The sequence below is a fragment of the Poecilia reticulata genome, linkage group LG2 (assembly GCF_000633615.1).
Source record: "Poecilia reticulata strain Guanapo linkage group LG2, Guppy_female_1.0+MT, whole genome shotgun sequence".
Lineage (NCBI taxonomy): Eukaryota > Metazoa > Chordata > Actinopteri > Cyprinodontiformes > Poeciliidae > Poecilia > Poecilia reticulata.
In genome coordinates, this window is record NC_024332.1 from 19,048,353 (window position 1) to 19,061,317 (window position 12,965).

Below are 12,965 nucleotides of genomic sequence, written 5' to 3' on the forward strand. Positions count from 1 at the left end.
CGCTGAGAGACAACGAAGTGAGAAGAAAATCTGGGTTTGTGTTTGTTGGGTGTGAAACAGCAGAGCAGCTTCTGGTTTCCCCCGGTTAGCCGACCCGCCAGATGACCCGCCAGATGACCCGTCAGCGGCCTGATCCACTGCTGGGTTCTGATCCAACACAACCAGAACAAATCACAGATCCACACAACCACAAATCCTGATCACATCATCAGAACTCAGCCAAATTTATTTCACCCCAGTCTGGTTGTGTTCAGTCAGATCATCAGGACTCATCGCTGCTGCTGCGTTTTGATGCCGTTTGATTTGTAAATCAGAATCTGAGACAACGAGAGTAAAATTTGTTCAAGTTTCAAAGCTAAGAAAGTTATTTCCTTCCTGTTTGGAGTCTGAKGAATAAAAACTGTCCTGAAACATTTCAACACAGATGATAAATATAAATGAGCGTTAAGCTCAGTAAACGGTGATAAACTGCAGTTTTAGCTGTGAGTCTTCCTCCTCTAACCTGGTGGAAGCAGCTTCTCGTGTTCAGCCTCCCCCTCCTCTCTGTCGCACCTCCATCTGCCCTGACCACAAACCCATTTTAAAATTAATGGCCCGTGAAACGACCTACAAATCCATCCGGCGCTGCGGCCCGGATCCGCCGGCACCCGGAGGAGAAGGACGAGCGAGTTAATGAGAGCGCCGCCGTCCTTCAGGAGCCGCCGGCCAGCCGGCTGACAGCAGAACACGCAGCGCTGGTTTCTCCACGGCTCGACGCTGAGATCAGGTTTCTGCAGATTTTATCAGAGACCCAGAGCCGCTCTGCTGTCATATAACCAGAAATAAAACCGTCATGTCATTTATATCCCATATTACTGCATCCAGAACCGACACTAAAGATAGAGAAACAGAAAAACATCATCCTGCTGCTCAGAGACATTCTCCACAGACAGGCAGAGAAATCCCACCCTGAGTTCTGGATCAGATCCATGGAGAACCGGCAGGTCCAGGAGGAATTTAAACCCAAGACATCACAGCTGAGCCAACAGGAAGGGGAAATATCTGAATATTCTGTGAACCAGGGTCCAGCATGAACGTCCTGCATGCATTCAGGTTTAGACCAGGTGCTCCCTCGGTAACCCATAGTTACTGGACTAAAGACATCTATAGATATTAACTCACAAGAGAGGAAAATTGAGCAACTAAGACTCAAAGTTATTTTTGGTAAATAGTCGCATATCTAATAATATGAATTCCTCAGATTTAACCTTCAGTCTGACATGAAGCTAAAATTATGCCCAGAAAATCATTGGACGTGTGAAACGTCTCAATATTTGATATCAAACCATTGGTGCTCATCTGATCATGGCCTAATCAAATCCTGCAGGAGTCACCATGGTTCAGTCAATCTAAGATACTTTAAGGGTTAATTCATACTGTTCAGGCCACTTTAACCCATTTGTCTAGAAAGTTTGGTTCCTTTGGAGGTGTGAATGTGTAATAAAACTCTGATGCGGACTAAAAAAGTAAACCAGTTGAACTGAACTCTGGTTYGGTTTGATATGTGAACACCAAGCGGACCAGAGAATGCTCCAAAAGCAGGAAGTGAACTACAGCACACGGCATTCTGGGTAAATACAACCAAAGCTAACGTGCTAGCCTAGCAGCAGCAGAAATTTCTGCTGCTGCTGAAATTTGCAGGTGCAGCAGCAGAAAACCAGAAATCCTCCAACTGCTAAAATCTGATGCCTCCATTTTGTTTCCATCTGGTGAAGAAGGAAGTTGCGCTCAGTGTCTTCAGAGGTTTTGTGTCATTTCCTTCAGTGGTTCTTGGTGCAGTGCCCCCACAGGCCACGAGGGGAACAGGTTGGTTTGACTCAGAGCAGAAAGAAATAGAACCAGAGTTTTGGACTCTAATCAACCTGAATCTGCTGGACTGTTAGGTCTGAAAACAGGCTATAGAAGTTGTGGGAATCAGYCTCCATGGACCAAACATTTGTCCAGGAAGTCCAACAGATCTTTGACGGGACTAACCCTCTSGCACTGGATTCAGACACTTTACCAAGTCATTGGCAKRKCATTGATAATGATCTGWGCTTTGGTTTTCTGTTTGTAACAACAGAAATACATCAGTTACAGAAGCCAATAAACTCAAAGAATCACAGAGAGGATTCTCCAACACAGTGGCGTGCGGTGAGGTTCATTGCTGGTGAGGCACTGACTTATGACTTAGACATCATGCATGCTATTGGACCTACGGAAATTTGCATGCATACAAAGCTGGGGGGCAAAAACACTAATCTTTTACCTATCATCCATAGCCGAGCCGCGTTAACTCAGTGAAACTTAAAAATGTAGGTATTAATTTCGTGCTATGATCCACAGCAAAGTGATCTGTATTCMCCAAGCTACGCAGACTCGTTGCCATAGCAACTGACAACAATGCCACTTCATGTTTTAGGATTTAACACCAAAAAACATTCAAGGATTTTGCACACAGAACAGARCATTTAGTCTGTTGTTGTAGTACGTTTAACGCTTAATGTTTTATTAATAAATAATTGCTGTGGTAGATTAGCTATCGCTTCTACTTTACTGAATTATTTAAACATTAACTGTAGCCCACCAAATGCACATTTCATTAAAAAACTAAACAAAAACATCTTATTGCTGTCTTACCTTTACGTATCAATGAAATCCATGCACCGCTAATTCTGCACAAAAATATCCGTTCATCCAAAGCCAAGTCTATCCTCAACATGTCTTTTCTACTCCGTTTGAGAATCATCAAACTGTCTTGAAGTAAAACTTTCAGCTCCGGTGTTGGYCTTCCTTTAGTTATCATCTCCTGCTTCAATTGAAAATCCACTTTAGAAAACTGTTTAAGTGTAGAAATGTAGTCTTTCATGTTGACGTCGGAAGAGAGAAGAAAACAAATATATCGCTGTACTTTACTTATTTACTGTGTGGCTAGCTCCCTGGCTAGCTCACTGTGTCTTACTCTGCAGTTGTGCAGTCATAATATCTGGGAACATGAGCGCCCCCAGCGGTGACGCAAGAGAACTGCCTGCCTCACCTCGAGTYTGTTCTCTGCAGTTTCTTATCGCTCCTCCGCACACAAAACACGATACACACACAGTTGGTGACAAAAAACACTGTACATTATATACATAAGCAAAATCATGGAAAATCAGTCCATATATTAAATGTTTCTTAGCCATTTTATTGCCGGCGTACAGACAGGACGAACATGCTGTCAAATAATGGCAGCCAGTGCAGTTAGCGAGAAGTTGCGCAATCGCAGGTGAGGCTCAGCTCGCTGCTGCCTCACCGGCTTCGCTTCTGAGCATTTGAATGGGAAAATGCAAAAATCCAGCGATTTTGAAGAAAAAMTAATCAGAATTGGTTAAGCTACGTAAAAAATAGATACTTTATAGTACAAAACCACAGGGTGAAAATAGCAATATAAATGATTTTATATTATATATTATTTTTTCATGACGACAGGTGAGCCCTGACCGCACGTCACTGCTCCAACACGACCTTCAGTCAACCTCTACAACCTCTACAACCTTTACAGCAGGAATAACTGACCAAATGAAGTTTGTTTTCTGAGTTAAATTAACTTAATGAACCTGGAACCCAACAGACTAGAGGAGTTTAATGACAACAGACTACCAAGGAACAATAGGCTGAAGATTTTCATGATTATTTAAGCAAAGAAATCAGAAGTTCTCCTACCTGTAAAGCACTTTTCTCGTTGACATCAGAGAGGAGGTCAGAGGTCATGTCTTTAAGATGGCCGCCCACACAGCCAGGGGAGTTTGTCATCTTCTTGCTGAAGCTTGACTGCCTGTTTCTGCAGCTGTCAGAGTCTTTAGGTTCATCTTCTAGGAGAGTTGCATTGTCCTGCAAATTCTTCCCTTTGCTTCCACAGCTGGTCTTGGTGAGAAGGTCTTTGTCAACCTGTGGGGTCGGGTTACTGTGAACTCCATCGGCAGTGAAAAGATTTGGACCAGAAGAGCCTTCAGTGAAACTTCCAGATGAGGAGAGCCWGTGGTTACTGTTTGGKAACAACATGAGGCCATCTAAGGCGGCGTTCCCACAGGTTGGGCTGGTTTTTCCATAAGCCGGAGCCCTCAAGCTGAAACTGGGCCATGTAGCGTTGTGGTTTTCACCGTTATGAAATGAGTCAATGCTGTTTCCACAGCTTGAAACCACAGAGTTTCTATTTTCACCAGGAGAACAACTGAAAATTCTGGGTTCATTCACTGATACCTTCAAACCGACATTAGTGCCACTTGATCCCCCAACATTTGGACTTCTGTCTGTGATACATGTTGGTTCTTTGGGGTTGATGCTCGGATACAGTAAAAGCCGAGAGTTTGTGACATTTTCAGTTGGGAATCTGGGATTTAACACACTCCACGATGGGACCTGAGAACTGGAATCATTAGAAACCAGTCCTATACTGGTGGAACTTGGACTTTCTGACAGATCACCACCAACAAAAGCTGGAGTCTTTGGGCTGATGATTGTACGTTGTGATTCACCAGAACAACCTTCACCACCATTGGGAACCAATGAGATTGGATTTTCTGGAGGGCCTTGTTGAGGGCCATCACATTTACTTGAAGATTCAGGGTTTCCTTCTGTTGAAACAACTCCTGGTGTCACTGGGGCATCGCCACCAGACGCTTTAGAGTCTCTGGAGAACTGCCATGGGGACGTTCGGGCACACTGCATTGTCAGTTCTTCTGGGATGTCTGGAAATGGACTTTCTGGTTTCTCCTCTTCTGAGAGTCCTTGGCTACTACAAGGCAGCAGTGAAGCGGTAGAGCTGGATGGAGTCTGGGGTAGCGAGTTCAGACTCTGCTCTGCATTCTGGATCCAAGGACTTCCTTCTGGAAGCCAGGACTTCTTGCCTTTGAACTGGTTCCCTCCACCAGTTCCCTGTTTGTGGGGAACGTCCATCAGAGGGTTGCAGTTGTTGTCATTTTCCTCCTCACGTATCAAGTCAATGCAAACTACATCGTCCCTGGCAGCAGACGGGGGTTTGTCTGGAGCCGCTTTTAAAGCTGGTTTCATGGTTTTCTCAGACTCATCGTCATTCTTGTGACCACGGTTACCATCCTGCCTTTTCTGATTCATGAATTGTTCTTCATCTCTGATTTTACTATGGATTTTAGACAAATTATGATTTGGATCTTTGTTTTCGAGACCTGAACAGTTAGACATGGAGGCCATCTTATCTGAGCTCTGGTAAGGTAATATTCCATACGGGAGGCCATGTGACTGGTAAAAGTTGCTGTTGCCAAGCAAAAGTGGATGGGGGAACACATGGCCCTTAGTTGGCATTCGCTGCATTGACAGAGTCTCAGCGACAGAGTATGGGACGTAGCGGTTAGCATAACCTAAACTATGAGGTAGGTAAGAGTCTCTATAAATTTGGCTGGAGGAGTTTTTGTTTTCCGAGTTGAACTGTTGGTACTGTGACGGATCCAGTTGGCTCTCTTTAGAGTCGGGCTTTGAAGGATTTTTACTCTGTTTTCTAGAGCAGGTTTCCCCTTTGTTGCCTTTTACAGAATCAGCAATAGAAACTTTGGGCCACTCAGGTTTTGATTTGGAGGCAGGATACTGTCCAGCAGAGGCCGTACTGGGAATACTGGTTACCTGTCCCGCAGATTCAGTTGGAACTGGAGATTCCTGCTGATTCTGAGTAGTGTCCACTGCACTGCTTGTAGTCTGGGAGCAAATGTTACGGTCAGTGATGACCCCAGAGGTCATTTCATGATCTGAGGTCTTGGTCAAAGAGCTGAAGGGTGGAGGTCGTCCCTCTTTAAGGTCTTGCTTCTGATTGGCTCCCACCCTGTAGTGAGATGGTTGTAAATATGCCAAACTGGTCACAGCTGCCGCTTTGGACGGGAATCCATTTGGGAATTCTTCCAACTCTTCAGCAGAATTTGCTTTTCCTTCCAGGTTTTTGGTAGCTTTCTGAGGTACGGCGGTGCCTGGTGACGTTTTTGCACGGGTTGAGTGAGTTTCAGCGTTACAGTTGGAGTCTTTGGTATTGCTGCTGCCTGAGTTGATGGAGCGGCTGCGTTGGGAGGCCAGGTAGAAGGGATGTGAAGCAGGAAGTGAGGGTGAGGTGGCCTTCTTGTAAAGATGCTTCTGAGGGTCTGCAGTGGACTGAGGAACTGAGGTGGGCGGTTGGGACACTGGAGGTGAGTTAACGTGAGCGCCACTGCTGACRGTGCTCTTGGTAGAGCCGGACAGACTCGGCTTTACTTCACGTTGACACTCAGAATGCTCCATCTGCATCTGGGGCTCCTGGCGAGTCTGAGAACCGGTGCTGAAAGCAGAAAGCTCCTGAGGCAACTGTGGTCCAAAGCCTTGCAAGGTCTTGTCCTGGCTGTGGGGCAGGGGTGAGAGGACGGGCCGGGTGAGGTTGACTGAGGACATCCTGATGGGAGGAACCAGTGAGGAGGCAATATGAGCAGGAGAGTAGGGAGATATGAAGAAAAGTCTTTCATCTCCAGGTGTGTTAGTTCCAGTTGCACATAAYGACTGATACGCCAGCTGCTGCTGGGTGAAGGGCGATGCAGACAAGATGGACGTCTTGTAYGCCATGTCCAGAAAGGGGTACATTGAAGCATCCATGTATGGGCTAATCCAAGGCAACCTGAGAAAGTTACCAGCACCGTTCAGACTTCGCTCTGACTGCTTCTCAACAGGCAGAGCCCGAGGATTCAACCCCAGGCCGTTACCTTCTGCAGCAGAGACAAGCAGAGGCTTCTGCAGCCCTGGAGCTGAGCTTTTATACAGTTCAGCACATCCATTGACAGACTTCTGGGTGTCCAGAAGTGGTACAGCAGGCTTATACAGGAGGTCATAACCAAGTCGCAGGGAGGCGCCAGGATCCTGGGGCTTCTGTGCAGAAAGGGGATGGATGCCCGGGTAGATGAGCCCTGCATGGGGGCGGATACTTTCCCCCACCAGAGCGTTTCGGTCAATGCTGAGGGCTGCTAGGGGGTTCATCTTGTGAGCTGTTCTGGCATCTACCTGAAACATGAAAAGGCAACATAAGCTGCATTCATCAACAAAATTATTTTCAGTGAAATCATTGGATAAATGATATCTTCTACTAGAACCTAGCAAGTTCAGAAAAGATGATAGTGGCAACACAAAGTTATGAGGCAATAACCGAAACATCTAACACTCATAGCAACGAGTAAAAGTAAGCAGACAGAAAATGGACATTAGACACTAAGGTCATCACTGGATGGGTTTGGGTCTGAATGAAACTGATGGATTATAGGTGCTACAGAAGCCAAAAGGGCCCAATGATTTTCTATAAACAATGATTTTACACTTTAACATGAATAGAAACAAGTTTCAATACATGTAATGTACCAACACTGGTTTGTCCCTTTTTAAATCTTGGTTAACTCAAAACCAAAGAGGTTCAGAGAGTCAAAAGAACAGCTGATGATCAACAGTAACAACAAAGTCAGCAGAGTGAACGTAGGTCTACATGAATGTTTCAGCATTTATTCAAGGTTTTTTTTTAAATCTAATAATTTTGTAGTCAGTAACATTTTTTGGAGTTGCACATCTTTCTGTCACATTTGCACATTTTATAAAACTGCAGTGAATGATGCAATGTGTTCACACAGTAATGAATAAAAAGTCTTTCTATATTTCATGCACTGATGAAGGGAGGATGCTTCTGAAGGAAATTAACCAACAGCTCTCCAATTTCAGGTCAACGTCTGGTCAAACTAGTTCTATCAAACCCAGTCAGAAGGAGCTTTAACCTGAGCTGCAGTGATAAGAAATTCTGGCCCGGAAACGTCAGTGAGRCTGACCTTTCACCTCTCCATGCTGTGGACCCGACTACCTCTGGTTTCAGCTTCAGACGGGACCGTCTGCCTGGAGGACAACGCTCTGGCCACCGTGTCTGCAGCCGGACGGAAAACACACAAACAAGCAGGTCAGAACCCAATAAAACCAGTTAGACTGGATTTAATTTGATCCGAGAAGCAAATATATTTAATTATATATAAAGTCAGATTTAAAACAAATGGTCAAATCTCATGAACCAAACCAACCTCTTTTAATAACTCATGGTCAACATTTTAATGGTCCAAATTAAAAGTCTCTGTTCTTTAAGTTACAGTACATAATTCAAAGAGTTCAAAACATAAAATCCCTCCTGATGGAAATCGTTCTGTCCACTGTCCCAGCTCAGAACTGATGCTAAGAAAGAACCAGTTTACCCGAACCACGGTTAAAGGTCAGTAGGAAAACAAAGCTGCTAAGCAGGTGCTAGCAGCAGTTTAGCAMMAGAACCGATTTGGTAGAAAAACGGACAAAGTGTCCTGGAAGAACAGTGAGGATCACACGCTATGCTGATGATACTGTGATAAAATTTTCCAAAAGACAAATTAGTGACCTACAATAGGCTATGTATACAGTCATAGTGAAAATATCATAATATATTCTGCAATAATAAACACTTATTTAATCATAAAAGCTGTTTTCTAAAATATACCCAGAAGACAAGATTTCTGAGTAACTTTTCCTTTTCTGGCTTTTTTAACCAGAATTTCCCTTCATTTATCTGTAAAGAATGAATCTGTAGTGATATGAGGTATTTCTTACATACCAGTAAACATTATTTCCATCAACATTTTGTCCTGGTGCCATAATAAATTCAGTTTTATGTGGAATGAATTTCAGAAACCAGCCTGGTGACCAGTTTCAGCCGAAGTCTGAGGGGAGGTTTTGTTTTTCTCTTCAGGTCAGATTTTCTCTGCTCAGTCTGGTGTGTGTGCTGCACATTCCAGCTGCAAACACACACACACACGAAGAGCCTGGAAACTGACGTGTGTGTGTGTGTGTGTGTGTGTGTGTGTTGGTTTTATCGCCCAGCCGGAGGGCTGATAAGGCACGTCACCGCTTTTCCCGAGGAACTCATAATCCTACGGAGAGAAAACGTATCAGCGGCGCTCGGCGGATACACACAGCCGCCTGAAGGGCTGCCACACACACTTCCTCACACACACACACACACACTCCCTCACACACACACTCCCTCACACACACACACAGTAATTGATGGCTGTTAGCAGGCTGGGATTTCAATAACAGCTCTTATCTGGCGGCTGCTGAAGGACAGCCGTGTGTGTGTGCTCACGTCCTCACACGCTTGTGTGAACACATTACAGAGCCATCAAAGACGGGACATTCCAGCCCGGCTGCAGAGTTCATGTCAGGGTTCAGGACGCCTGGAAACACAGGCTGATGATGGATGTCCTCRCAAACACACAYAGTCCTGCACGTTTTGCTCCAGCAGGTTTACAACCGAGGGGAAATAATCTGCAGTTTCCTGGAGGATTTTTCCTCCATGATGAGCTCTTTGTGCTCAGCATTTATTCGCCAGTGAACGTGAAATTTAAAATCTGCGCAGAGCTGAAACCGTTCCAGCCATTTCGTCTGGTTATTTAGAGGAAAAGCTACTAGTCACAAAAAGATTCATAAATGTTACAAACCCAGATGGGTGTGTGTCTGAAACATTCTGTAGTTTTCTGCTCATACAGGGACAAAGAAATACAGCGCACAGCTAACGCTACAGCTAACGCTACAGCGGCACCTCGGTGCAGTTCCTCTTCTAAACAGCAAGGGCACTCTTCAGGAAGTGACAAGTTCATAAAAAAAGTTTTCCTGAGCCTTGTTTTTTGTGTTTTTTACGTCTAGCTGCTCGGTCAGCTTAACTGATGTTTACTGCTAATTAATAACGGCTAAAAAAAACTTGATTTTTATTTTAAACATATTAAATTGATGTGACCTCGCTGCACGCTTTCAAACAATATCTATATATTTATTTCACAATGGTTACTTTTGATTCCAAAACAAATCAACATTTTCCTCCAGTAAACATTAGTGGCTGATCTGTTGTCATGAAAACCAGTCTGTCTTCTCTTAGCAACCATCATGGCAACCAATCTTTACAGTTTCCTACCAGCAACGTCTCTGCAACAAGCCAATAACCATCAGTAAAAACTCCAGTTCAGGTTTGGTTAACACCACAASCACAGATCAGTCCAACCCAAAGCAGTCCAATGGTGGACTAGGTTTGGACTAGACTGTTCAATCTCCTCAAAAACATATGTCCGTCTTCAGAAGCAGATCCTAACCCTAAAGCAGAGTTTCGTAACATCAGAACCTTCAGTTTTCTGACTTTATGGTTTTTACCCAGAAAGGAGAATCAACTGAAGATGGAGTCCACTGGAGATGTCCAACTTCCAGAGACCAGTGGACACAGACACCAGAACCATGCAGGGACATTCAATCTGTTTTAATTGGTTAATTAATGCCGTTTGTCATTTGAACCAGAACCACCGGTCCAAACTGAAACATTGAGATCCAACGGGACAGAAGCTCTATTTATTTTCCTTTTTCACCAAATATKAGAAATCAGGACGTCTGTAGCTGTTAGCTTCTGCAGCAGCACTAAGATGGTTTTCACTGTATTAGAGCATATTAGGTAGGGATCAGCGAATAATGATAAATTATGACGTCATTAAACTGAGTCGACTGTTTTTGGTCTCATAAAGTATTGATTTTGGTAAGTTTTATTTCCAGGTTTGTTATCAGTTATTATCGGTTACCAGYTTCAATAAGAGTTATCGTACATCTCTAATATTAAATATATTTGGCGTTTAAACTATTAGTGTTTTTAGAGGCGGTCTGAAGTATTTGTGGCCCCTATAACTCCCATGAACACCCGGGGTCGACTCAATTTCAGGGGCCTCCAGCTTTTTTACTAAATAAAGCAACAAAGAGARAAGATTTTGTAGATTTTAGATATTATTTACAAAATGTAGAAAAGCAGAATATATTTTTGTTGTGATAATTACACTAATATAAAAGGTGAATGTGGAAAACTGGGCAAATTTTTTTTCACCATTTTAGGAGTTACATTTTTATTTTATTTTCTGATTAAGTTTGTAAAAGTTTGAGATTCCAAAACYTGAACCAGCAGCAGACAGAAACATTTAAATCTACAGCTGCAGAAAGCAATTAAACCTGAATGCCACATCAATTAAACCGATAATCAATCAATATTACTGATGTTCTGATCATGTTTGTAACTCATCAGACCAACCTGAAGTTYTCCATCATGGACCCGGATCCTCCTTCCGAACCGAACTTCCTGATCTTCCAGCTCGAACATCCATCCGGTTAAAGTCGGAAATCCCACAAATCCATCCTCATCGACCCGCGCGTGCGGCGGCGTGCGCGCGCTCAACAAACACCGAGACGCTCGCGCTTTCTTCCTGTTCCGTTCACGCGCTCCTCCATGTAAACACAAAGGGAGGCGTTAATGAGTTACCTGCGGACGCGCACGCACACACCTGAGCACGCACGCGCCCCGCTGCGCGCGCGCAGAGTCCCGTCAGAAGCAGTTAATCACATCCAAACTGTTTCCGCTGTTGAAGCAGGAAAAYGCGGAGCGGCAGATTTCCTCCACGCGGGAACAATCCACGGAGTGGCGCGCGGACGATCCCACGTCCAACCCTTTCTTCTCGGTCCGTCGCGTGCCTCAGTGTGCAGGGTTTATCCTCCTCCTCCTCTTCCTCCCCACGCGGACTCAGCCTCCCTCTTCTTTCTCCGCCGCTCACGCGCTCATGGATCAAATGACTCTAAACGATCAGTGACGTTCCCAGCGCCAGACTTTCAAAATAAAATACCTGTCTTCTGGTTGTTGCAGCTCATACCCGTATAACAGAATAGTTCTGTAAGAATCCAGTAATAAATTCGTAGAACCGGTTCGGTCCAGTAACGCCGCTGAAGCGGGTTGGAAACAGAACCGATGTGAGCTGAAGGGCCAATCAGAGAGGAGGAAGCCGTTACTCTGAAAGCAGCACGGAAAGTCAAAGTACATTTTATATTAATTTATAGTCATCAAGTTCTCCAAGATCCTAAAGAGCCAYCCTTTGGTTCCGTTGGACCGGGTCAGAAACCTGCAGAACCTGCAAAGGGCTGGAGGTCAGTAGGAATAGAAATATTCCTGAAACACATCCAGGAGGAACACCAGACCAGGAGAGAGGTTCTGTTCACTAGCGGAACAAGTCAGCGTCGGGCCGGGGGGCGGGCCAATTACCGGGCCCCTAACGAATCACCGGGCCCCTTACGTGCATCAGCCGCTAACTGTTGAGGGGGGGGGGGGACGACGACGAAACTGAAACTGTTGACTTTAACATTAAATACACCTTTCTCAACAGGTGAGGGCGCACTTTTTCCGTCTATAATCAGACATTTAAGCGACTTGAAACCATTCCTCCCTCCCTGGCACCTCCAGACCCGGGCCCCCATCCTGCCCGGTTCGGGGGGGCAGCCGCCCTCCAGCCCCCCCCTATAGCTCCGCCCCTGGTTCTGTTCTATAAACACATTAAGTTCGTATTTCAGCTGTTTCCTGATCCAATTAAAGGGGTGATCGATCATCAGGCTCCAGCGCCATCTGATGGATGCAAGAGGAACTGCAGTGGCTCTGATCCTGTTTCTGTTGGATCAAACCGGGTTTCCGGTTCTGCTGAAGGTTCTGGTTTCTTCAAAATGTGAACCATCATCTTCATCAATAACATGTCTGCTTCTGAAACTAATGTGATTGGTAAATAAGGAGCTGAGGGCTTTTACTTTGAAAGGACAGCAACATTTCATTCTGATTTCGGAAAACAAAAATCCACTTTTTCTTTTCATATGAACAGAACTTTTTATTTTATGCATAAAGTTGAATAAACAGATAATATTTAGTGCCTTTTTCAGGTTCTGGGTTGAAGCAGAACCTTCTGGACCTGAGCTCCTGACCGGACCGGTTCTGACCCAGAAAGTCTAGAAGTTTGCTGAATTAATARACATTCAGGACCTCTGAGCTTTAATGTGCAGATAAACAGCTYCCCCATGTGGATYAGTTCARTACT

At 44.7% G+C, this 12,965-nt stretch overlaps 1 protein-coding gene across 1 annotated transcript; it reads right to left on the bottom strand.

Moving 5' to 3' along the window:
- Positions 1 to 3,605: 3,605 nt before the first annotated feature.
- On the bottom strand, positions 3,606 to 11,752 carry LOC108166968 (BCL-6 corepressor-like). The gene is made up of 3 exons (XM_017309070.1): positions 11,150 to 11,752; positions 3,721 to 7,041; positions 3,606 to 3,614 (listed from the first exon to the last, which is right to left on the bottom strand). The coding sequence occupies exons 1-3, from the start codon at positions 11,216 to 11,218 to the stop codon at positions 3,606 to 3,608; spliced, it is 3,399 nt and encodes a 1,132-aa protein (XP_017164559.1). The 5' UTR covers positions 11,219 to 11,752.
- Positions 11,753 to 12,965: the final 1,213 nt, after the last annotated feature.